The sequence below is a fragment of the Callorhinchus milii genome, unplaced genomic scaffold (genome assembly GCF_018977255.1).
Source record: "Callorhinchus milii isolate IMCB2004 unplaced genomic scaffold, IMCB_Cmil_1.0 Scaffold1, whole genome shotgun sequence".
Taxonomy (NCBI): domain Eukaryota; kingdom Metazoa; phylum Chordata; class Chondrichthyes; order Chimaeriformes; family Callorhinchidae; genus Callorhinchus; species Callorhinchus milii.
In genome coordinates, this window is record NW_024704742.1 from 70,806,316 (window position 1) to 70,831,591 (window position 25,276).

The 25,276-nt window shown below is 45.4% G+C and overlaps 2 protein-coding genes across 2 annotated transcripts; both read left to right on the forward strand.

Annotated features, from left to right (window-relative positions):
* The first annotated feature begins 284 nt into the window (after positions 1–284).
* Positions 285–8,261, forward strand: mrps26 (mitochondrial ribosomal protein S26). Its single transcript, XM_042343059.1, has 6 exons — positions 285–356; positions 3,151–3,380; positions 4,535–4,620; positions 5,056–5,275; positions 5,696–5,819; positions 7,331–8,261. The coding sequence occupies exons 1-6, from the start codon at positions 285–287 to the stop codon at positions 7,460–7,462; spliced, it is 864 nt and encodes a 287-aa protein (XP_042198993.1). The 3' UTR covers positions 7,463–8,261.
* A 647-nt stretch (positions 8,262–8,908) lies between these two features.
* On the forward strand, positions 8,909–24,074 carry aup1 (AUP1 lipid droplet regulating VLDL assembly factor). The gene is made up of 12 exons (XM_007906662.2): positions 8,909–9,075; positions 10,311–10,448; positions 11,678–11,828; positions 12,681–12,868; positions 13,677–13,749; positions 14,774–14,847; positions 17,070–17,136; positions 18,008–18,113; positions 19,403–19,528; positions 21,372–21,547; positions 22,711–22,802; positions 23,553–24,074. The coding sequence occupies exons 1-12, from the start codon at positions 9,035–9,037 to the stop codon at positions 23,602–23,604; spliced, it is 1,284 nt and encodes a 427-aa protein (XP_007904853.1). The 5' UTR covers positions 8,909–9,034; the 3' UTR covers positions 23,605–24,074.
* Positions 24,075–25,276: the final 1,202 nt, after the last annotated feature.

Below are 25,276 nucleotides of genomic sequence, written 5' to 3' on the forward strand. Positions count from 1 at the left end.
TGTTTGAAAGCACTTCACAGGATGTACTGTAAAATTAATTGACTATATTTTATGAACCAAATACAGCAGCCAATTGTGAAAAGTGACCAAATTATTATTTATTTTAACTTACACATGACAGCATCTGCAACAAGCCAGTGCTCCCCCCAGCACTGCACTAGAGCATTAACCTAGAGTCCTGATGTGAGGGCTTGAACCCACAACCTTCTGACTCAGAGGCGAGAGGGTTACAGACTGAACCAGGCTGGCACGCAATTGCTGAGCACCTTTCTCTTTACACGGACATGCTTACCTACCTGGAGCCAGGGCCCAACTCCAACAGATGGGATGAAAAACTGCCCTACGTCTCTGAAGTGGTGGGAGGCAATGAGTAAAAACTCTGCCCTTTCATTTCTGCCAAATGGGATGGAACTTAGCTCAGAAACATCCGCTGGGTGTTGTTGTGTTTGGCCACCTGCCCTGATTCCTTTCAAGATTCCTCCCAGTAATATTATAATAATAATCCTTGCATTTGGTGTAGCGCCTTATCATGTCATCAAGGCATCTCAAAGCACGTCATAGGATATATTGTAAAGTGTAGTGACTGTGTATTTTGTGGGTGAAACGCAGCAGCCAGTTGCACACAACAGTGTCCCACAAACAGCCTTGAAGTGAGTGATTAATTGTATTTGGGGGATTGTTGGCCAGGACGCCAGGAGAGAGAAACTTCCTTCTCTTTTTGAATTGTTCTGTTGACGTAATCAAAGAGGAAGGTCTTGGGATAATAGTAAAAATTATTATTTTTATTATAATGGAAGTTTGTTCCAGCAAAACTCCATGGCTGTCAATGTCTTGAGTTGTAAGTGTCCTGAGTTTAATATCCCGCTGTTATTTCTCACTGAGCTGGCAGCACAGCAATCTATTTCTGGCTTAGTGGAGCTCCATTTTTAGAAGAAGACAACAGAGAGGAGTGGGGGTTGGGGGGGTTGCGGCGAGGTGAGGAGCTGGCGGCAGCGACTGACAATCCCTAGAACACAAGCGGAGATTGTTGTGGTGTTAACAGATGGTTGGGTGCTGGGGAGCTCTCTCAAGCTGCTTTGAAGACTACCTGGTGGCTGTATGAGGGTGTGTTATTTCATCTCTATCTGGTCCAGTAAACTGCTTTGTCTGGTAGGGAATAATAATAATAATCCTTACGGTTGATATAACGCCTTATCACGACATTGAGACGCCTCAAAGCGCTTCACAGGATAAACTGTAAAGTGAAATGTGGCAGCCAGTATAAATTATCCCACAAACAGCCATGGAGTGACTGACTCTATTTGGGGGATTGTTGGTCAGGACACATGGAGCGAGAAATTCATTTTGAGTAGCCCCATGGGATCTTGAACACCTGAACAGACGCAAACGGGACCTTGGTTTAACGTTTCATTCTATGGATAATGCCTCCAACAATGTAGGCCATTAACAACAGCAACAACAAAAACAACATCAATTTGCATTTACATTACATGGTACCTTTCAAGCAGAGCAGCGTCCCAGAGCACTTAAAGCTCATCACGTCTGTGAAAGAGGAATCCATTCAGTCCAATTTGCCTGCAATGCCTGGTCGAGTGGAATCCCGTATTGTATTGGGTAAGACAAGATTTAAGTCCTGTGGAGTCCTGTAGTTTAGTGGTTAGAGCATTTTCCTTGCAAGTAGAGGATCTGAATTTGATTCCCGGGCAGGGCAAAATATTAGGCAAGTTTATTACTCCATATGCCTCTGTTTACTTAGCAGTAGGAAATAGGAAAATGTTTGTTAATCGATTGACAGTTCCTTTCTGATGGCAATAATCCTGTAAAAATAAATAGGAATAATTGAATAATTTCAATCCACACTGCTGTGTGCAATTGGCTACCATTGTTTTACCCAGAAAATACAGTCAATCCACTTTACAATATAAAGTGTACAATATCAAAGGCTCTGGGACACTACCCCACATGAAAGGCCGCTGTATAAATGCAAATTGTTGCTGTTGTATATTCTGTGAAGCGCTTTGAGATGTCTCAATGACGTGATAAGGTGCCATATCAAATGCAAGGATTTATTAACAGGGCACAGACGGCACCTCGTATTTTAATGTCTAATTCTTAAAGACAGCACCTTCGATAAAACTATTTTTCTTTGAATGGATGTTATAGCGCTGGGTTCCTGTTTGCTTTCTCTACTGCACTCTCCCCCCAAACCTCCACTAGTAACTTGCTGTATTGATTGAGTGGTGGAGGATAGGAGGGCGGGCGTGAGTGCGTGTGGTTGTGCGTGGGTGCGCACGCCAGGTTGTTTTACAGGGGGATTTCGGAGGGGATTTGCCATTGAACAACAACAACAACAACTTGGATCTATATAGCGCCCTCCATGCTGGACGGCATCTCAAAGTGCTTTACAGTTTAGGATCCCGGGGCAGAGCCAGGGGGAGGGGGAGGAAGGTGACCAAAGGCGCAGTCGAAAAGAAAGGTCTTCAGCAGAGACCTGAAAATGGGAAGGGAGGAAGCGAGACGAAGGGAGTGAGGAAGGCAGTTCCAGAGCCTCGGGCCATAGTGGCTGAAGACACGGCTACCGAGGGTGGTAATTGAGGTAATTTGAAGCAAAGACTGATGGGAGTGTAAAACGGATATATGAGGCAAAAACAGAAGTCACTGGGAACACTCAGCAGGTCAGGCAGAAAGTGAAAAAAAGAAAGGAAAGTAAGTAAGTCAACGTTTCAGGTCCACAACCCTTCATCAAAACTGGGGCATGTTGGGAGGGAGAGGCTTTTAAGGGTTAACAGAGAGGGGGGAGGCAGGACAAGGAAGATAAAGGAGAAAATGGGGTAGAGGACAGTGGATGATGGGTTAAAGAGGTGTTAATGATGCAAAACAAAGGTGGGGCATGATACAGTCTGTTTATTACCCACTGACTACTGACTGAAGGGTTTTTGGTTGGATTGTTTGATTTGTAACTTGTGAGCTGAGAATAAAAGAGTTTTCTACACATTGAGAACATAACAATCATCTATAATAATAAAACAACAATGTCTGTCTGTGTACGCTTCAAGAAGGATCTCAATAACCGATTGACTTAGAGACATGATTTATATCTCATCGGAAAGGTCTTGTGTCTGGGAGTGACACAGGCATATTTGTTTTCAGGTATCTCCTATCGTTCATGAGTTATCACCTAAAATGGATTTCAGTTTTACGTTTTTCACTGCAGTTACACCTGGTGGCCGCCGAGTCAAAGTTGTGCTCTGGGTCATTGTGCGTCACAGAGCATATTCTTATGCACGCATGCACTGCAGTTACAGCTGGTGGCCGCGGCGGCTGACTATGGCCCTGTGGCATCCTGCGTCACAGAGCACACACGTAGCCAAGCTACCCAAGTAGCGGCGGGAACAAAATAAAGAACACCAACAGCACAATTACATTTTTAAAGCGCTGAGTCCTCTCATTGAGTCCTTCTAAAAGGAGTCCTCCCAGATAAGTATAAAGATGAATTGTCTATGTGTGTGTCTATCTACATTTCATATTGGACTTTTTGGTTGCAAGCGTAGCTGCCACGGGTACAGCTAGTGTCAAACAATTGTGGAAAATAATTATGTGAATCCATGCATTGATATAGCACCTTTCACGTCAGGAGAATGTCTCAAAGCGCTTCACATGATATATTGTAAGGTGGAGTGACTGTGTATTTTGTAGGGAAATGCGGCAGAGGGCTCCACTGAAGGGGTTACTTGAGTGAGCAGTGGAATGGGATTAGAGTGGATAGCTCAAGTGAGGGGAGTGAGCAGCAACACAGATACAATGGGGCGAAGGCAGGAATGGGATTAGAGTAGAGAGTTCCAGTAGGGAAGTGAGAGCACCAGGATTGATACAAAAGCTCAAATGACCTCCTATCTATGATGTGGACTCTAAGTGGTAAGACCGGGAGCAAATATGAGAGATGTGATGTATAATAACATGGATGAGACTCCGAGCCAGCCATGGGCTATTTGTGAAGACATTAATTCAATGTGTTTTGAATGTCCCAGAGCTCCTATTTATTGTGTTTCCTTCCATTGTAATTCACAACATAAATTGATTCTCTCTGTCCATTATCTGTGAAGCACAGCCAGACATGAGCTATTCTTGGAGCCCAGGCAGTCATGTTTCCGCTTTTAGTCTCTTACAAATGTCTACTCACTGACCTCAAGGGGAATTACCTCAGGAAACAGTCACTACACGTGACAGTATTTACCAGTGAAGCGTGTTGAGACGTTTTGACATTGCGAGGCGTTGGTGTTATGGTCTGTCATTGTCTGGTCTCTTGTGACAGACATTAGAGGGTCAACCAAGAGGAATGTAGCCCAAGTTTTGCCGACAAAATACAGTCACTTCACTCTACACTAAATCCTGTGAAGTGCTTTGAGACATCTTGAGAAGTGAAGAGATGCAATATCAAATGGAAGGATTATTATTAATTACTAACCTAAAAAGCAGCCCAATATTATGCATTGCCTCCTAAAATAACAAATAATTTGTGGTGTTGATTGACCAGAAATCTTGGAGATCAACACAAGATTGCAGAGGATGAACATGAGATTGGTGGGAATGAGGAAGAAGCAGCGGACCTGTATCGGAAGAGTGAGGGCACAGGCAGGGGATAAAACTAATCGAACTAATATTAGTTAGAATTATATTCCAACTGAGAGATCTATCAGTTTACTTTCTCATATTTCACCACCCCCTCCCGAACGCAACACTTTTGTAATTCTCTTTAATTCTTTTAATTTAATAGAAGATATCTACCAACGCTTTTCTATTTTTTGCCCACAAAATATACAGTCAATTCACTTTACAGCATATTCTGTGAAGCGCTTTGAGACGTCTCAACAACATGATAAGGCGATATATCAAATGCAAGAATTATTATTAGAAGTTACAGAACCACAGAAAAATAAGCGTCCCAAAGCACCTTACAAAGTTAGAAATAAAGTGACTGGTAGACACTTAGCAGTCAGTCTGCAGAAGTGAACTCCCATGAATAACAATGAGCTGATTCTTCAGAGTGGAGGTGAGTTTTTATAATATGTCAGGATAACCTGGAAGAAGAGAGTGAAATTCAGGCTTTTTTCTCTTTTTTTNCCGCTAGGGGTGAGTTTAAAGAGGCAATGCTGCGGCAACGCTATGAAGAGGAAGTGGGGTCACTGGCAGAGGAACGAAAACGGGCAGAGACCGAAGAACACCGGTATCTGATGGCCATGAATGATGCTGAGAACCAGCGGCTCCGCGGCCTGCGGTGAGTAGCCAGGCTGGCCGGTGCTTCATGATTCTCATGGAGTCCTGAAGCGTAGTGATTAGAGCACTCACCTCACAAGCGAGATGATCTGAGTTTGATTCCCGGGCAGGGCGAAACCGTAGGCAAGTTTCCTTACTCCACGTCCCTCTGTTTACATAGCAGTAAGTAGGAATCCGGTTGTTAGGCAATTGGTGGATCTCTTTCCAGGGGTAATAATCGCTCAAGAAAATAAAAATAAATAAATTTGGTCGCTCAATACATGACTTTTTGTGGGACATGGATGTACATAATTGGCCACCGTGTTTTGCCCACAAAATACACAGTCAATTTACTTCGTAGTATATTTTGTGAAGTGCTTTGAGACTTCTCAACGACATAAGTATAACAAATGCAAGGATTCTTATTATGCTCATGTGACAGGGAGGAGCGACTCAGGCAGGAGGCGGAAGAGGAGCTGCGGCAGAAACTGGACATCATGCTTCGCAGAGAGGAGAAGAGGGAAGTGTTTCTCCAGGAACGGGTGCAAGAGATCCTGAAGCTCCAGGTATGTTGCTGAACATGCTCAGATGTAGGTGATGATATGGGGTGGGGGGCCAGTGAGGCGCATTTAAGAAGATGTGTGGAGATTACAAATCTGTGAATTGGGATATCAGCACAGAGGGGTGTGAGATAGGGACTGAAGTGGGCAAAATGGCCGAGGTAAGGAAATGTTGTCTTGGTCACGTACTGGACGTGAGGGTGAAAAGAGTGCTGAAGGTCAACTGAATGTCATGGTTCCAATGAGTTCAGGGAGTTTGTGAGAGCCCTGGAAGGTTGAAGAAGTGGGACCAGAGGAAAGGAAGCATTAGGAGCTGAGTAGGATGGCTTCCATCGTGCCTGTGTTTAGATGAAGAAAGTTGAGGCTCGTCTAGGGAAAGGTTGATGAGAATCGCAAGCATGTGGTAGAGAAGGGGCAATTGGCGAAACTGGATGGGAAAGAGTTAACAACAACAAGATTACATTTGTATAGCGCCTTTCACGTCAGGAGGATATCCCATACAGCTGGACAGTATGCAGCATTTCAGACCCGAGCTGGGATTAGGGAGAGGGGAGGGGGTGGGGGATAGCCAATGGCATGATCGAAGAGGAGAGTTTTGAGGCGAGACTTGAAGGAGGCTAAGGAGGGGGTGAGGCATTTGGGGATGGAATTTCAGAGGTTGGGGGCAGAGTGGCTGAAGGCTCTCCCACCAATGGTGGGGTGGGTGGGTTGGGGGACGTGGAGCAGGCCAGAGCCGGCTGAGCAGAGGGAGCGGGCAGATTGGTAAGGGGTTAGGAGGTCACAGAGTTAAAGGAGCAAGGTGGTGGGTTTCAAGTGGGAGATGAGGATGCAGAAAAGCGAAAGAGAATCACTGATGGATAAATGGTGGCTATGTTTATCTACAAATCGTCATCTCACTTGACTGTAAAGCACTGAAGTGATTCAGTGTGATACGGTGGATCAGTCACCTTTGGGTTTTAGCTTCATATCAATCCACATTATGGTATATTCTGTGAAACTCTTTGAGATGTCTCAATGCCGTGATAAGGCACTATATCAAATGCAAAAATTAAAATGTAAATCGGCACTTGAATTCACATAGTCCAAGATGACGCTCCATTTTAGTGCTGAGAGTGTGTTGCATTGTTGGAGGTGCTATCTTTCGAATGAACAGTAGGGTGTCAGGACCCGAGCATGGTTGGGGGGGGGTAGTGTAGGGGTGAGGGAAGGCAGAGAGGTCCTCTGTTTACCTAGCCTTAAGTAGGAACCCGGTTGTTAATCGATTGGTGGATCGCTTTCCCAGGGATAATAATTGCTCCAAAATCCCTCAAAAAAATGTGGTCACTTAATCCATGACTGTTTATGGGTTACCGTGGGTGCAATTGCCCAGAAAATGCAGTCACTCCACTTTACTGTATATTCTATGAAACACTTGAGACTATGAGACACTATATGATGTCTCAACGATGTGATAAGATAGCATATCAAAGGCAAGGATTATTATTAAATCTGTGGCTTTTTTTAAAATTGATTTTCAGGAAGAAGTGAAGAACTTTATCACCCTGGAAAATGTGGACCAGCGGATAGAGGCTGCCCTGGACAATCCCCAGAATTACAACTTCGCCATTGACCAGGACGGTAGGGTGGTAAAACGTACTGTGAAGCAGTAACAACCCTCTGATGGAGGTGAACTGGCAAGAACCGAATTCTTTCTCATCAGACATCATTTGTCACAAACAAGGGATTGACAATCAGAATCCAAGAACCATATGTCACATTGCAATGGACTTTAAAGGGGAAGGAAAGTGTTTGGGGAAGGGAGAGCGATGAGAGGCGAACTTTCTAATCATAGTAAACCTCCATGTGATATTAAAAATTAGATTTTTACGAAAAGTGATTTTTCCCAGTTGATCGCTGATCTGCGCTGAGTTCCTTTACCCTCAGCCAGGCCCACTCAAGAAGCACTGCAATCGGCTAAAGGCCCTGCATTTGCAGAGAAGAAAAACAGCTAGGATTTACTCCTCCTGGTGACTGCTTTTGCTGTCAGGTGATGCTAAGATCAGGTGAGGATGCGATTTCTCTTCCCTCCCCCCCCCTCCCAAAAAAAAACCTGCGAGGAAGAGCCTCACACATAAAGAGTGGCCACTTGGGTCAGGTGCCAGAGGCCTTGAAGCTTTTACCCCAATGAAGAGTTATCATTTTCAAAGAGGGAACGTTGGTGAAAAGAACAGCTCCTAAACGTACACCAGCCCGTCTTACAATCCTTTCAGGGTATGAAAGCTGTCTTTTTGAATTCTTGTTCTCAATCTTAAGCAGCGGAGAAATGTGACCAACAAGGATTCCGTTAAGCCTGAGATTTTTCACTGTCCAAGGCCTGTGGACTTGAACCCAGAAGCATTATTTGGGGTTTGTACCCTTGGTCTGGGTGTGCTTTTCCTTGATGTAAATAAAATAAAGTCTTGCGTGGAATATTATTGTGAATTGGCTATTTTTATTTTATCAGTTGCGAGTGTCACAGAAACCTGTTGCTATGCTTGGGAATTTCCAGTTCCAACTCAAAAGCGTTTTGTTTGCCAATGCTGTAGTACCCAATTTCTTTCTCCTGGTATCTGCTATTCATACCACAGTATGTGGAGAGGATTATTGCTGGAATTGAGCCAGTTAAAACCGTGGAAATTATTATAAGGTTTGTCAGCTGCTCAGCTCAGAGCATTCAATGCAGAGATCCTCCAGCATTTCTGGAACCAGCAAGAGTTAGCTCCTTTGGGGAGAGTGGACGGTGGGTGTGGAGTGGGTGAGGAGAAGCAATGAAGTTAGGTTCATTCCACGTTCAATTGATTCCCGAGACAGTTCACCGTCCAATGCGTGCGCACTGTGGCCTGTGCAGGGGCCGACGGGAAGTGTAGTTCCAAAAGGCTGCATGCAATGAACGCTGTTGTGCGAACGGCGCAAGCGCACTTGGTGGAGGTAATAGCTCTCACGTGGCACGGTGGGAGTTGTAGTTCCAATATCCCCCGCCAGGGCCAATCTTGCTTGACCTACGGTTACCGCGGAACTACTTGTCCCGCGCTGCACTTCGGCTTCCGTTAACCTCCTCCAATGCCGCTGCGCCACGGCTCAGCCTTCCCGCCGTCCAATATGGCGGCGGCGCATTGATGAGCCGAATGGAGTCGGCGGCGTCGTCGTCGTGCTGGCGGCGGTGTCGGCGACGGAGAAACAGCGGCGATTCCTGAGAGAGCGACATGGAGATTCCGCGGGTCGAGCAGCTCTTCGACTTTACGAGGTGAGGAGGGTTGATTTGTGGCTAATTCACCGAGGCCGCCTGCAAGCTCCGGCCCGAACCTGCCGGAGGTAGGCCTCGGCCCTCCTCCCCTCACCCTCAGGCCTCGGCCCTCCTCCCCTCACCCTCAGGCCTCGGCCCTCCTCCCCTCACCCTCAGGCCTCGGCCCTCCTCCCCTCACCCTCAGGCCTCGGCCCTCCTCCCCTCACCCTCAGGCCTCGGCCCTCCTCCCCCCTCACCCTCAGGCCTCGGCCCTCCTCCCCTCACCCTCAGGCCTCGGCCCTCCTCCCCTCACCCTCAGGCCTCGGCCCTCCTCCCCTCACCCTCAGGCCTTCCACGCTGTTACCCAAATACCCTCACCCCGCGATCGACTGATACTGTGTTGCCTCGGCCCTGTGCACCGAGACGCCCTCCATGCCCTGTGCCCTCTCGCTCTCTGGCTTATGCCAATGCCATGTTTTGGGGGGCAGCCGAGTGTCTTGACACACGGGGAAAACCATCACCACCCTCAAGAGTATCCAAATTAAGCTGAGAATTCCACATTATGTATCCCACCTACGTGTGGAGATTTCCCTGTGTCTGGAATGGAAATGTGCATTCTCTCCTGCTGGAGCGAGGCACCCCGCTTACCTCATGTCAGAGAGTATTAGGCACAGGTTGGCAAGAGCCAAGGCTTGTGTGCGTTGGGATAACTGCTGAAGTTTAACCAGCTAAGACCACATCATAGTCATTCAGTCCACGGCTGTTTGTGGGACGCTGCTGTGCGCAGTTGGTTCTCGCGTTTCGCTCACAAAATGCAGTCAATTCACTTTATCGTATATTCTGTGGAGCGCTTTGAGACGTCTCAATGACGTGATTAGGTGATATACGAAATGCAAGGAGTATTATTATCATAGCTTGCCATTGATATCACAGTACGTACGGCAAGCTTTCCCACTGCTTCTCCAGCTAGAACCACCCGAACTGTTAGGGATTTGGCTTACAGAGTTAACAGGAGCTGAGTGGAGAGAATCTCTTTCCCCATTTGTCTGTGATGGTGTAGTCCTCTTATAGGTTAGTTTCACTGTATGCTGTGAGAGTGCTCTGAGGAATAATCCTGGCAAGCAGATCATGGTTAGATTATTCTGAATCTGTGATAGAAATATATGGCACGGATGAAGGTCATTCTGCCATCATGTTGACAGCTTTTTTTTCTATCCTCCCCGTTATTTACCCACCTGTTTCTTCTTATCTTACAGGTTACCTTCAGATAGTTTTCTCCTGGCCCTTCTCCTGCTGTATACTCCATTTGGCCTTTGTTTAATGCTTCTCAGGATATTTATTGGGTTGCATGTATTTTTAGTGAGTAGTGCTATCCCAGATAGCCTAATACGAAGGTAAGTTTTAAATATGCATAGATGTAGTTGAATTTGCATTTACTGGTTTGGGAAAATGACAGCGTAAATTGAGTACAAGTATAAAATGTGTCTAATGCAGTGAACCTGGCGTACCTTGTTCAACCAACAACAACTTGCATTTATATAGTACCCTTCATGTGGGGTAGCGTCCCAGAGCGCTTGACAGTGCGGGGTCTGACCCTGAGCCAGGGGGAGAGGGAGTGGGTAGGTGACCATAAGCGCAATCAAAAAAGGAAGATCTTTTGGCAGGATTTGAAAGTGGAGAGGGAGGGGGCAAGGTGAGGAAATTGAGGGATGGAGTTCCAGAGCTTCGGGGCATAGAGGCTGAAAGCACAGCTGCCGATGGTGAAGCGGAGGGGGCGAGGGACGAACAGGAGGCCAGAGCTGGCTGAGCGAAGGCAGCGGGTGCTGGAGTGGGGGGTAAGCAAACCAAAATAAAATAAGGTTATTCACTTCAGTGCTGGGGGACACTGATGTGAGGAAAACACTGCTGTATTTGCCTACAAATAGAATTTGAGACGTTCAAAGTAATAGGTGTTATATCAAATGCGAGGATTATTATCGTGATTTGTTGAGTTGACTTCTGCAGAAGTTTTGGCAAACTCCACATGTTCTCTTCCAGGAGAAGGCAGGATGCATAACTAGAGAAAGGCATCAGCCTGGCTCAGTTGGTAGCACTTTCATCCCTGGAGCAAACCTTTGGGAATTCAAGTCCCACATCAGAACTTTTCTAGGTTGACCCTCTAGTTCAGCTCTGGGGAAGTACTGCATTGGCAGAGGTGCTGTCCTTTGGATAGTGTGTTACACTGAGGTTCCACCTGCCTGTTCAGGTGGACGTTAAATTCATTGGTGACACAGTACTCCAAATATGGTATTATCCAAGGTTTTACATAAATGTAACTTCCGTAATTTTGTTCTCAAAGGTCAGGTGACAAAGTTTGAAAAGTTTCTCTCCCAGTGCACTGGCCAACAATCCTCCAGCTAAAATTATTTGTTCCACTTCATGACTGTTTGTGGGATGGTCCTATATTCAGATTCCCAGGCATGTTCACATACACAGTGGTTACACCTTATAGAATATTGGAGTGGTTTGAGATGTTCTCCATATTAGACACCTTAACAAGTGATTATTATAAAATTCAGATGATTATTATTAAATAATTTTATTATTAAATTATTAATTATTATTGCCTTGTGATGTGCTGCAGGTTTATCGTGCGGGTCATGTGCTCGGTGTTGGGCATGTTTGTGTCCCAGAACGACCCCAGGCAGAGAGACAAAAATGTCAAAGCATATGTGTGCAACCATGTCAGCGCATTTGACCACAACATGATCAATCTCCTCACGCCCTGTAACACGGTGAGCTGAAATACGTGTGTACTCACATGTCTGACCCAGTGTTTGAAGGACAGAATGAAAAGACTGTTACTGTCTTGTCTCCCTTTCTACTTGTTTCCCAAAAAGCATAAATGTAAAACCTACCATCTTTTCTTCAGAGTCTCCATCCTCCTTCTCACCTGCTGCTCTCAGGCTTCACTCGATAACTATTGATCCATGAACCTTGTATTATAATCCCTAACTATTGTTTTGTTTGAGACATCTTGAGGTCAATATAGCAATGTGTTCAATAATTGTACCAGAAGCAGGCCTGTGTGTTCCAGCATTCTCAACACGCACAAAGCTAGGCATCGGACTTCAGGTTCAATTTTAACTGCTGGGTAGTAGACGGCTACCAGCTGCTTTTTTGATTCTTGAAGAAAGGCAACACCTGCCAGGCAACAATCGGCAGCCACAATCCATCATCCAAAAGCCCAGTGCCTTTCCTGCTTCCCATAAGCTGCTACCTCCTGCAACCATCACATTTCTTTCCCTCCTCTTTCCCCCCCACCCCCCAATAATGTGGATAAACACACAGTCTATCCTTGCCCCACTGTAAGAGCGCAAATACACGATGCTGCTGGTAGTCATTAGATTTCATTTGATCTTTCAATTTTTTGCACATGTGGAAACCCATCACCATGATTACTAAGATGAGAATTCCATGCATCCCATTTACACATGGAAATTCCATTGATATATTGTTGGAATGGAATGTGCTCTCTTTCCCTGGAGGGGCACATCCTGTTTACTAATTCTGGAAAGTATTAAACTCAGAACCATGGATTGGGGACCAGAGTGTGCGTTATTAATCAACCTCTTCTCCACGTTTAGCCCTTGTTGGAAGGACACTCTGGGTTTGTAAGCTGGGCACGTGGCTATGTGGAGCTGGGCTGGCGGGACAGCCGGACGCGCATGGCTGAGACGCTCCGACAATACAGCTCCTTGGAAGGAGCGTCGCCATTACTGCTCTTCCCGGAGGAGGAGATGACAAATGGAAAAGTCGGGCTCCTCAAATTCAGGTATAAATTCCTCTGCGACAAGACAAAGGAGCTGGTATTTTATATCTGCCTTATATCAACACATTTCAAAGGGTTTATGGAGGTAATTGCTGTCAAGTGTGGTAATTGTATTTGTAGGTAAATTCAGCAGTAAGGTCCACCAACAGTCAAAAGGTGAATAATCCAATTTATATGAAAGATAATAACAAACCTCGCATTTGATATAGCGCTTTATCACATTATTGAGAAATCTCAAAGCGCTTCACAGAATGTATTGTAAAGTGGATTGACTGTGTATTTTGTGGATGAAACGCGGCAGCAGTATCCCAAAAACAGTCATGGATTGAGTGACCATATTATTTTTGGAGCGATCTGCCAATCGACTAAAAAACGGGTTCCTACTTACTGCTAGGTAAACAGTATGTGAAGTAAAGACACTTGCCTAAGATTTTGCTGCGCCCAGGATTCGAACCCGGGTCCTCGCTTGCGAGGCGAGCGCATTAACCACTACGCTACAGGACCACTTCATTTCTATTGCATCTTTCAAGCTTTTGAGTCAACTTTTTTTAACAGGTTTAGAACTCCTCTATGGCCCCTCCCCTAAATTGAGCCAAGCATCACTCTCCGTTTACCCACTTGACCATCGCCTAGATGGAACCATTCATGTTTATGTGTGTGCAGGTGGGAGGTAGTGTTACAGTGACCCTCTTGTGTCTTTTGATGCGCATTTGTCAAGGTTTAAGGTGTCCTTTGAATTTCATGCAATGAATATTGTTGTGCTGTCCTTGAAGTCAGTGACTTATGAATAATTTAAAATTCTCCTTTCCAGCTCCTGGCCTTTCTCTGTAAATAGCACTCTCCAGCCTGTGGGTTTGACAGTAAAAAGACCCTTCATATCTGCGGTAAGTTCATGTGCAGATCGGACTCCTGTCCACAGCAAGTACCCTGTTCTGAATAGTAACACAAGATACTAAACGCTAAATCGAGCCACTATCCTGCGTGAAAGGTGCTAAATTGTTGAGAAAGTAAGCACAGGCAAATATTTTAATAAAAATAAAAATCAGGTAGCAGAATGAGACAACAACAAATTATATTTATACAGCATCTTTCGCATTGGGAGGACATTCCAAAGCGGTTAAAGATTTGCACCAGAGCTGAGGGTTGGATCAAGAAGGTAGGATGGGGTGGGAGTGTGGATGAAGGCACGTCAATGAGGAAGGTTTTGATATGGGCTTTGAAGGAAGCGAGGGAGGGGCTGGGGTCAAGGCAGATTAGTATGGTGTTAAGAGGGCGCAGAGGTAGGGAGGAGCATGACCATGGAGGGATTTAAAAGTGAAGATGAGGATGTTTAATTACAGAAGAAAGAAATTACCTCAGAAATTAAGACAATGGTTGGCAGCTTTAGGACAGATGCCAGAAAGTATTTCTTCATACAGAGGGGCTAATCGACAGCTGGAATGGGTTACTAGGAGTGGTGTTTGAGACCAGAACACTAGACTTATTCAGACTGATGCTGTGATGGGCTGGAGGTTGGGTGGTCGAAGCCAGGGACTCGTTTTAAGAAACTGGGCGATGGTATAACCGGAATATGTCAGGGTGGGTGGGTGGTGGGAGTTCTGGGAGGATGCCATTAGATGAGCCGAAGGAATGAATTGCAGCCTCCGCTGTTCCCATTCATGATCTCGCCACACTGAAATACCCAGAGCTCATGGCGGTGGGGGGGACAGTCCCACAGCTGCACTCATTCATCATATTTCACAAGTATGACCATTCGGGAGAGCAGGTGTTTCACCCTCTCCCCCCCCCACCCCAACACCACTTGCTCTAGGCTTTTGTTCTGTCTCAGGGCTGGATAAGGTAACAAAATAGTATTTCATCTTGTTGGTTTACTTATTTTTCTTTCTCCCTTTCACTCTCTTCCCATAGAGTGTCGTTGAGTCCTCCTGGGTGTCAGAGCTGCTGTGGATGTTTTTCACCCCCTTCACAGTATACCAAGTAAGGTACTAACTGTCGCTAACTATCACTGGAAAGGGGTGGGACTGTCTGCGTTTTGACCTTGCTGCTTTTCAGAGTCAAGCCCTTCTACCTTCTGTGTGCAAAGGCATTTCTCTGGAATGTACCTTGGCCTATGGTTGGCTTGGCATATCTATGTCTTGTTACCAAATTCACGACAGGCCAACTCCAGTCTGGAGGATTTGTGTATCCTGCTTACCTAATTCTGGAGAGTATTGGGTTGGCAAGAGCCAAGGCTTGGGGACCCCAGAGTACCTTTTTAGAAGGGAATTAGATGGGTGCTCACGGAGGAGAATGTTAATGGTGGGGACGGGGTGATAAGAGTGGGATTAGGATTGGGTGGTTCATGCGCAGAGCGGCGTAAACTCACAATTACCAAAAGGTCTGTTTCTACCCTGCAATATTCAAATTTTCAAGACTGAGGTAGATAGGTTTTTGTTAAGATAAGGCTATCAAGGGATAAGGAGCGAAGGTGGGTAAATGGAATTTAGGCACAGATCAGCCATGATCTAATAGAATGGCGGGACAGGATCGAGGGCTGAATGTCCGACTTCTGTTCCTATGTTCCTATTCAATAAAGGAAGCTTCAGGAAACTGAGCCTTTGCCAGTGCTAACTAACTGCATACCATTATATCGTTCACAGAAACGGATCATTCGGCCCAACTATTCCGTGCTGGTGTTTATACTTCACAAGAACCTCCTAATCCCATTCCTGACTATTCCTTCTCTAATCTCATTTGCCTGTTTTTTTCCTATAAAGTTTGTTTCTCTACAAATACCCGTCCAATACTCTTTGGTACTGTTAGTCGTGGCTACGTCATTGGCCACCGGGGACAAAACAATCCATCTCTTAATATCCCTCTATGTGAAGCCAAATAGTCGAACTTCACCCCATCCACCCTTCCAGTCATGGTCCTGAGCTTGGTTTAAGGTCCTAGGTACCATGCTGCTCTGTAATAGTCTTCCTGCCCCCAGAGTGAGTGCCTTCGGAGTCGATTGCTCCCAAACATCTACCTTCTCGTTTCGCCCACACATATACGGTCAATTCACTTTACAGTCTATTCAGTGAAGCACTTTGATACATCTAGAAGATGTGAAAAGCGCTATATCAAATACAAGGATTATTATTAAAATTCTGTCCAGTAACCCGAGGTCAGGGTCCTGTGATTGTGAGGTTTGTTTGTGGTGGGTGCTTAGTGAAAACGTATACAGAAAAATAACGTTCACCAAGGTCACCGCCGACATGAACGAACCCTACCGTGCGCAGGAAGTTGACCAGTCATCTGAGACGCCTCCTTTTGCTAATGCTTCCAGGGTCACCGGACACAGAAAGTCACTATACTGCAGGTGTTATGGTATTTTAAGGTGCTCTGTAACTGGGCTAGAGTGTGCTAACGTGTATGTTCTTTCCTTCCCTCCTACGACACAGATGCACGTCCCTTCCCAGAGTTATTGCTGTGAGCTTGGTTTCAGTCCTCTGGCACCTACTGCAGGGTTGATCACTGGTGCGAACCCAAGCCTTCATGACTGCCTTGTTCTTTCCCCTGGGCCACAGTTTCACAAAGTACCCCTGAATAAGTTGCCATTATAAACATGTGAGCGTCAGCAGTCTTTTTAACCCAACATAGTAAGCCTGAACCTGCCATTTCCTCACATTGATCTGCACCTTTGGGAGGTAGGGGGGGATTGGGGACAGGAGGAGGGGTCTCTAGATAGCAAACAGGAATGCCTGATTCACCCCACCCCCCGTTCCTTAGTCTACGGGTGCCTTAGCCAATGGGTGCTGAGGCCAATTGAAACCTCAGTTGCTGCCCCATCTGAGATTAGCTAACTCAGCGCAGGCCGGGATTGGAGCCTACAACCTTCTACTCTCTGATACAGTGATTGATCAGGTGTTGCATTTACTTACTACATTGTTAATGTAAGGCCCAGAACAACAACAGTGTGGTTACCACAGGTCACTGCAGAAGAGTAAGTCACCTGATGATCAGCCATGATAGAATGGCAAAACAGGCTTGAGGGGCTGAGTGACCTCCTCCTGTTCCTATGTGATGACTCGTGCATTTACACCTTGGAAATGAGTCTAAAAACCGAGGGGTCAGGCTATCCCTGGCTTACAATGTCAGCTCTGTTTGAAGAGAGTCGCTATATGTTCTGACGGGCCCCAGCCTGTGTGCTTATTGCTGTGTGGTGCTGGTTTCTGTCCAGGTGGCTGCCAACCATGTCCCAACAGGAAGAGGAGAGTGAAGAGGAGTTTGCCATCAGAGTCCAGGAGGTAAGTGAACTCCTGGGAGAGTGCGGATCAAATGTAGTTCTGTAGCGTATTGGTGAGAGCACTCGCCTCGCAAGCGAAATGACCTGGGATGGATTCCTGTGCAGGGTGAAATCTTGGCAAGTTTCCTTACTCCACAAACCTCTATTTACCTGGCAGTAAGTAGGAACCCGGTTGTTAGTCAATTGGTGGATCGCTTTTCCAGGGGTAATCCCTTCAAAAAAATAATTACAATAATTTGGTCACTCAATCCATGACTGCTGTGCACAATTGGCTGTTTTGTTTCACTCACAAAAAATATACCGTCAATCCACTTTACAGTATATTCTGTGAAGTAGTTGAGAGGTTTCAATGATGTGATAAAGCGATATATCAAATGCAAGGATTATTATTCATTATTACATCTTTGTGTCCTAACCAAATCTCTTCATGGTCTCAGAACTTGTGCCATCTCCTTCCGTTCTATTCACTGCGTGCCCTCACTCTTCCGATACAAGTCTGCAGCTGGTTCCTCATTGCCACCAATCTCATGTTTATCGTTTGCAATCTCGCGTTGATCTCCACGATCTCAGGTCAATCGTCATCACAAATTAATTCTAATTTTTTTTAACAATAAAAACTCCGAGAGCAGTACAGATGAGTTTACACTGAAATTTTTTTAAAACATACTTTTTTTTCTCAAGTGCTACAATATAGTACTAATCATTGATGTTGTTGAGCCATCTCAAAACGCTTCATTAAAATACTGTAAAGTGAATTGACTACATCTTTTGGGCGACACTCAGCAAACAATTGCGCAAGTCGTGGATTGTGTAACCAAATTTTTTTTTACATGTGTCGAGACAGTTCTAATTGTTTCCTCTTCTCTCAATAGCACTTAGCGGTGGAACTGGGTATTGTATCTACGCCACACACCAAGTCCGACAAAGCGGAGTACGTCAAAAGAATGAAGCATGTGGTGTCTCCAGTAGCTACTGCAGGTTGGCTTTATATTGACACGTGTATGTAGAACAGGAGCTCTGCGGATCTGGAGTTGGTCTTATTGTATCAGCCTTGTTCAGTTGGTAACACTCTCATCCCTGCAGTTCCCTTCTGCTCATTCTTCAAGTGAATGTTAAAGATCGTGTAACAGTTGGAAGAGAGAATCCCAGTCAACAATCCTGCGAACTTGGTCATTCACTTCAGATTCACCTGCTGTGTGTAACAAGACTTGCCGTGTTTGCCTACAAATCAATTCCGTGCACTTGACACAATTCCCTGTAAAGCAATTGGAGACATTTGACATTATAGCTAGCCTCTATAATAATCCTTACATTTGATTATGGTGCCTTATCACGTCATTCAGATGTCTCAGAGTGCTTCACAAAATATATAAAAGTAGATTGACTGTATTTTGTGGGCGAAACGTGGCAGCCGATTGCACCACAGCAGTGTCCCACAAACAGTCTTGGAACCACATTTTTTTGACTAGGGAGGATTATTGACTAGGTGTTTTTATCAAGTTGGGATAAATAAATATCAGGCAAGCTGTAATCTGCACTTTACAGTGAATCCTGCGAAGCTTTTTGAGATGTTTTGTGGAAGTGAAAATTTGCTGTATGAAATGGAAGGATTATTATGTTATTAAGTGGGTTCACTTCCCCTGGTTCTGCTGCACTTGCTGTTTAAACTGGCACACAAGGAAGGACCAGGGTATATACCACCTGTTGGCATGAGGAGTCAGGCCTTCCAGAGGGGATAAAAACAATGTGTAGTGTTTGTGAGTAAATATTGCAGGCAAGCGCAACAGCAGTTTGACTTGCTTAGTCCCTAATCCACTACCGATCACTTCATCTTGACTAGCTCCGGCCTCCTGCATGTCCCTCGTGCCCTCCTTTCCACCATCAGCAGCTGCGCTTTCAGCCACTACTTCCCAAAACGCTGGAACACTCTTCCTCTATCCCTCCGCCTTGCCCCCTCTTTCCCCATCTTCAGGTTGTGATTGAAGTCCTTCCTCTTTGACCATGCTTAAGGTCACCCCTCCCCTCGCTCGGCATCATGTTCCGCCCTTGTCAAGTGCTCTGAAACACTATCCTACATGAGGGGCGCGAAATAAATATCTTAAGTTCTTATTGTAGCAGTTGGGGATCGTATCTGCAACCTTTTGACCCAGAGATGAGAGTGCTACCTACTGAACCAGGTTGCAGCTGGGTTGGCCTGTGCTGGGGATATGGAGATTGAGAGCAATTGAATGGCAAGTCTGACAGATTTTTTTTTATTGTCTGTACAGCCAGCCACATCCCGGGCCTGAGTATGAACAACCTGAACAGTGAGGACATGCAGATGACCGGAATGGCCAGGCAGGTTAAAGAGGTGCTGCCTCACATCCCCCTCAGTGTCATCAACCAGGACCTGGGTAGGAAACACCTTACAGTTGTCCTTGTTCCATTTCTGCTGATGTTCACCATGGCTTGTTGCATACCTGTGCTTTCTCCTCCTCCCCACCATGTGCACATACTTGCACTACATACATACACACACACATACATGTTTGCACACACTTGCACAATGCACAGTCACACTTATACAACAAGTTGCATTATATAGCACTATGTGCAAACATATCTCCATTCACAAGTATTCTCTTGAGTGCATTACAGAGACAAGGTTGGACGCACTCTAAACTGATACCCCAGTGGGGGGGAGTGGGGGGGTTGCATTGTTGGAGGTGCTGTCCTTTTGATAAGATGTTAAACCAAGATCCTTGGCCTATATTGTTTCCTTACTCACACACCTCTGTTTACCTAACAGTAAGTAGGAACCCAGTTGTTAATCGATTGGTGAATCACTTTTCCGCGGGTAATAATCCCTCCAAAAAAAAACTAATAATTTGGTCACTCAATCCACGACTGTTTGTGGGACGTTGCTGAGCGCAATTGGCTGCTGCATTTGACCCACAAAATACAGTTAATTAACTTTAGTGTATTCTGTGAAGCGCTTTGAGATGTCTCGAAGACGTGATGAGGCACTGCAAGGTTTATTATTACTATTCAAAAAAGAGAAGCAATTTCTCTCGGTGTCCAGGCCAGAAACCCCCAAAATAAAATTTGTTCATTCGTTTCATGGTTGTTTGTGGGACATTGCTGCGTGCTACTGTGCTGCTGTGTTTACCTACAAATACACAGTTACTCTAATTCACAGTAAATCCTGTGAAGCACTTTTATGTCCTTCCGAAATGATAAACCGCTCTACCAAATGCAAGTTATTGGTATTATTTTAGTAGCTGATTTCATCCACAAGGCGGTGCCATAAGCTTTACAGAGCTTTGTTGCACAGTACAATCCATGCATGTCAAACGTGGCCAGATTTTTTTTTAAGGTCCCTTTTAAAAGAAATAAGTTGACCTAAATAGAACAATATACTATGATTTTGAAATAGTGGCTGTTTCACATACTCAGACACCACCACAATCACATTTCCACCGTTTGTGTGAAGATAGTGTTTCTAACCTCCTCTTATTAATTAATTAATTCATTTTTGGCTTTACCTTAAATTTGCGCCCTCTCGTGACTGAACTGGCCCACAAGTGGGAATAACCAGTTACAGTTCAACGTTGTAACTTTTTGATAAGTGGATGCCTGAGGAAACTGTGCCAACCAGTTGAGATGTCCTCCCGACATAAAATGCACTATATAAATGTAAATATCACTAGTCTATCAAGTTATCTAATGGTATTCATCTATCAAGTTCTCTCATGCAGCAATGGGTGAATGGGTGTCAGCGTAGCTCAGTTGGTAGCACTCTTATCTCAGAGTTAGAAGGGTGTGGGTTCAAACCCCATATCGGGACTTTGAGCTCACCGTCTAGGCTGTTGAGTGGGGGGAGCGCTATATTGTCTGAGGTGCAGTCCTTAGAATGAGATGTTTAAACCAAAGTCCTGTCTGCCTGTTCAGGTAGGTGTTAAAGATCCAGTGATACTATTCAAAAAGAGAAGGGAGATTCTCTCTCCCAGTGACCTGGACAACAGATAAAATTGGTTGTTGAATCTGGCTGTTTGTGGGACATTACTATGTGTAAATTGGCTGCTGCATTCGACTACAAAATACAATCATGACACTTTACAATAAATTCTTGTCAAGCGCTCTGAGACCCTGTGGGGTGAAAGGCTATGAACCAAATATAAGGATGACTATTATTTGATTTTTGTTGTTTTGATGATTGTGTTTCCACTGAACCTCCCTCCCATTTAATTCTCTCAGTGAAGACGAACTGCGTGGACACTACCATCACAAACTTGCTGGAGGGCCGGATCCCGTTCACGCCCGAGGACCCGGTGGCCGGCTCCTCCTCCGAGGCCTCCTCCAGCCAATCAACTCTAGCACCCAGCAGCTCCTCCTGTGCCGTCAGGACCTCAAAGATTACTCTTTCTAACAAGGTATAGCCTGGCAGCTATTCAATGATCTTGTGCTCTTCCCCACTGTCTGACACTTCCCCATGTTCTCCTCCTCAGTGTAAAAGTACAACTATAAACTTGCATTTATATATGGTCACCTCCCCCCCCCGGCTCAGCTTCAGGCTCTGCCACTGTTAAGTGCTCCGAGACTCTGCGCCATGTGAAGGGTGCTGTGTAAATGCAAGTTGTTATATAGCTCTCTTCACGGAGAGTAGATTCTCGGAGTGTTTAACAGTGTCGCCAAGCTGGGGGAAGAGGCTTCTGTTGCCATTGTCGTGTTTTTGACCTGGAGCCCGACGCATTGGGAGAGAAAAATCTCTTAGCGAATAACTTGCGTTTTTATTAGAGCCATAACCACATCACAAAGCCCCTCATGCATAACTGCCGGCCAGTGTAGAGAGTTTTTTGTAGGCAAAACACTGCAGCTGTTTTGTGCACAGATAATTATGGGCAGAATGCCTTTCTTTAGCTGGAGGATTGCTGCCCTGACACCAATAGTGTTGTGGAATCCTTAATGTCCACCTGAAGGCGAACAAGTCCTTGTTAACATCTGATCCAAAAGATGGACCAGTGGCAATGCAGTGTTGAGCTGCTATGTCAGCCTGGACTGTGAGCTTGAAGGGAATAGATGTCAGCTTGGCTCAGTTGGTAGCCTCTGAAGCAGAAGGTTGTGGGTTCAAATCTCACTTTGAGATTGAGCTCAGCACAGTTCTGAGTGAGTGCCGCCATGTCAGAGGTGCCATCCTTTGGATGAGACGTTAAACCGAGGTTCCGTCTGTGCATGTTCGGGTAGACACTGAAAGATCTTGTGTCATTAAAAAGAGAAGGGAGTTTCTCTCTCCCGGTGTCCTGGACAACAATCAATCCCCCAAATACAATCAGTCTTTTACTTTGTTACTATCTGTAGAATATTACTATGTACAAATCATCTGCCCCGTTCGTCTATAAAACACAGTCACTACATTCAACAGTAAAATCTCAAAGTAAAAGTGCCTTGTCACTTCTGAACGACATGGTAAGGTGCTGTTTTGTATGCACGGATTATTATAAAAATGACAATAGTAAGGTGACTCCTGAAGAGTTGTGTTGGCATGAAAGGCACAGAGAGCGGTCTTCTAGTTTTTATTTTTCTCACTCAATTGCAGCCTGATGCAAATCCAACCTTTGAGAAATCCCCGACTGATCGGCACCTGTCCCTACAGGAGAGGAAGGAAGCACTGTATGCATACGCAAGGAGGTGAGTTCCAGTCCAGTCTAATCTTTCTCCCCGAGATAAGGGCTGTCTGCACCATGAAATACAGCTTTTCCATCAACACAGGCACTCGTCAGAATCCACACTCCCAGGTCAGCCACAGCATGAGTTAGAGACACACTAAAGCTGCTTCTACACTATCCGTCCACATTCCCAGGTCAGGGACAAAGTAGATTAGAAAGCGAGCTTTAAATAGCCTCATGATACTATCAAGGATTGTGTTTTAGAGCAGATTAAATCAATTTTGAATACATTTCAATTCAACTAAATTAGTAGCATGACTGAAACCCCTATTTAATTTCCATATTTTATTTTATAAAAAATTGTAACTAAGCTCTTAATTCTGCAATCTACACGGCATGGATGTGATCAATGTCTTGCAATGTATAGAGTGTACATTTGAATTAGCTGTAAAAACATTATTTATTGGGAACAGGCTGCATGGGCTGAGTAGCTTACCTCTGTTCCTGCTTACTGCTGTATAATGTCAGTTTTCAGAGTTGGGTATCAGAATAGCAGCGACATTAATGTTGGGACTCTATTGACAACATGATGACCTGTGGTAGTGACAAGTCAAGCCAGGATCACATTATCAGGAGTGGGGTGTCCTTTGACGTAAAAGGCGCTATACAAATGTAATTTTTGTTGTTGTTTACTACATATGTTTGGGTTTGCGACACAGACGTGACAATGGAGGAGCTCGTAGTGACCTCTCCTTTCTCCTCTGGCCGCTAGGCAATACCTCGCCAAGAACAGATCACAGCCAACGTGTGGAGAGCAACCCTGAGCGAGCAGAGAGCGGTGTGGGAACATCGAGCTGTGAGCCGGCGGAACGCCAGCCAACCTCCCCCGGGACCCCCTTTCCTCTTTCCCCTTTTGCTTTCCAGCTCCAACCCCTCACATCGCCCAGAACCTTCTGTGGTCCCGGGTCTTATTGTATTTTTTTTCCTTTCGATCAACTGACGATATGTGTCTGATGATTTTTATTTTATATAAAAAAAGATATCGCACTTACGGCAAGCTTGACCACGAAAGAGAAGGTGGGGTGGGAGGGGAGGGTTTAACAAGGGGGCAAAGGGAGGTGGAGGTTTAGGGAGGGGGAGGGGGGTGCGGGTGTTGTAGGGAAGAAGTGCAGAGATCAGTCTGCCCAGCAATCATGCATGTTCCTATATTGGGTTTGGTTGGTTCCGTCACGGTATTGACTTCTGTAATAAAAGACGGTCTTTTTTTTGTCTTTATAAAATTGCTTAGAATTCACTGCCCTCCTCTGTTGTCTCCTGTTTAATGAGCTTTGTGTAGTGTGTGTTTTCCATGTGTGGTGAGTGTGGGGGAAGCAAACAGACTTCGAGCTCATAATCCAGGCTGGTGTTGAGTAGTGTTACCGTACGAACACAAGACTGTTTGGCCCAACCAGTCTGTGTTGGTGTTTATACTTCGTACCAGCTTCCATCCTTCCTGTACCCTTCCCTTCTCCCTCCTGTATGCTCACATTTTCTCTTGAATGCGTTGATACTCAACTGCAGTACTGGGCCACACTGCACTGTCAGGAGGTGCCATCCTTCAGGTGAGACGTTGAATTGAGGTCCCGTCTGATGGCCACTGTACTGTACTCAGATGAGCCCCATCTGCCTGTTCAAATGGATGTTAACGGTTGCATGGAGCTAAAAAAAAATGAGTTTCTCCCAATGTCATGACCAACAGTACGCCCCCAATGTCATGACCAACAGTACGCCCCCCCACCCCCCACCCTCCCCAGAGTCCAAGAGGTTAGAGTTGTGGAATATAAAGGCTTGTGGTGTGGATGGAGCGAGGGTCTCATAGCAAGCCTGAGTTAGCTGAGTGGATGAGGAAGAGATAATATAATAATACTTTCATTTGATATCTTGCCTTATGTTGTTGAGGTATCTTAAAAGTGCTTCATAGAATATACTGTAAAGTAAAATTGACTGCATTTTGTTGGTGAAATGCGGCATCCAAATGTGTACAGCAGTGTCCCACAAACAGTCGTGGATTGAGAGACCACTTTTTTTGGAGGGTTATTAACGCCAAAAGTGATCCGCCAATCGACTAACAACTGGGTTCTTGCTTACTGCTCGGTAAACAGAGGCATGTGGGCAAGGAAACTTGCCTAAGGTTTTGCCCTGCCGGGAATTGAACCCGGGTCCTCTGTGTTGTGATTTTGCGAAATGAGTGCAAGTGGGCCTTGAAGTCATGACTTGTTGGCGATGGGGAGTCAGTAGAGCCTGGCGAGGACTTGGGTGATGGGGGCCTGTGATAATGATGGTGGAGTGGGATGTTAGCAGTCACAGTCTCCAAAGGTCTGTTCCATCCCTGTCTGTCCCCCTCCCCCGGACCTGTGCTAAAAATGCCTTCTAAATGTGTCCTTCATCCTCCGCTCATCCCAGTGATGGGGGTCGATTTCACCCGCAGAAGCTTGTTCGCTTCTTCTAATGCATCAC

What these genes read in the sequence shown, in the direction of transcription:
- aup1 (XM_007906662.2), top strand. Translation starts at nt 9,035, where the DNA reads ATGGAGATTCCGCGGGTCGAGCAGCTCTTCGACTTTACGAG. An exon ending in AAAGACCCTTCATATCTGCG is followed by an intron (nt 13,750 to 14,773) that starts GTAAGTTCATGT and finishes CTCTTCCCATAG; the next exon opens with AGTGTCGTTGAGTCCTCCTG. An exon ending in CTGTATGCATACGCAAGGAG is followed by an intron (nt 22,803 to 23,552) that starts GTGAGTTCCAGT and finishes TCTGGCCGCTAG; the next exon opens with GCAATACCTCGCCAAGAACA.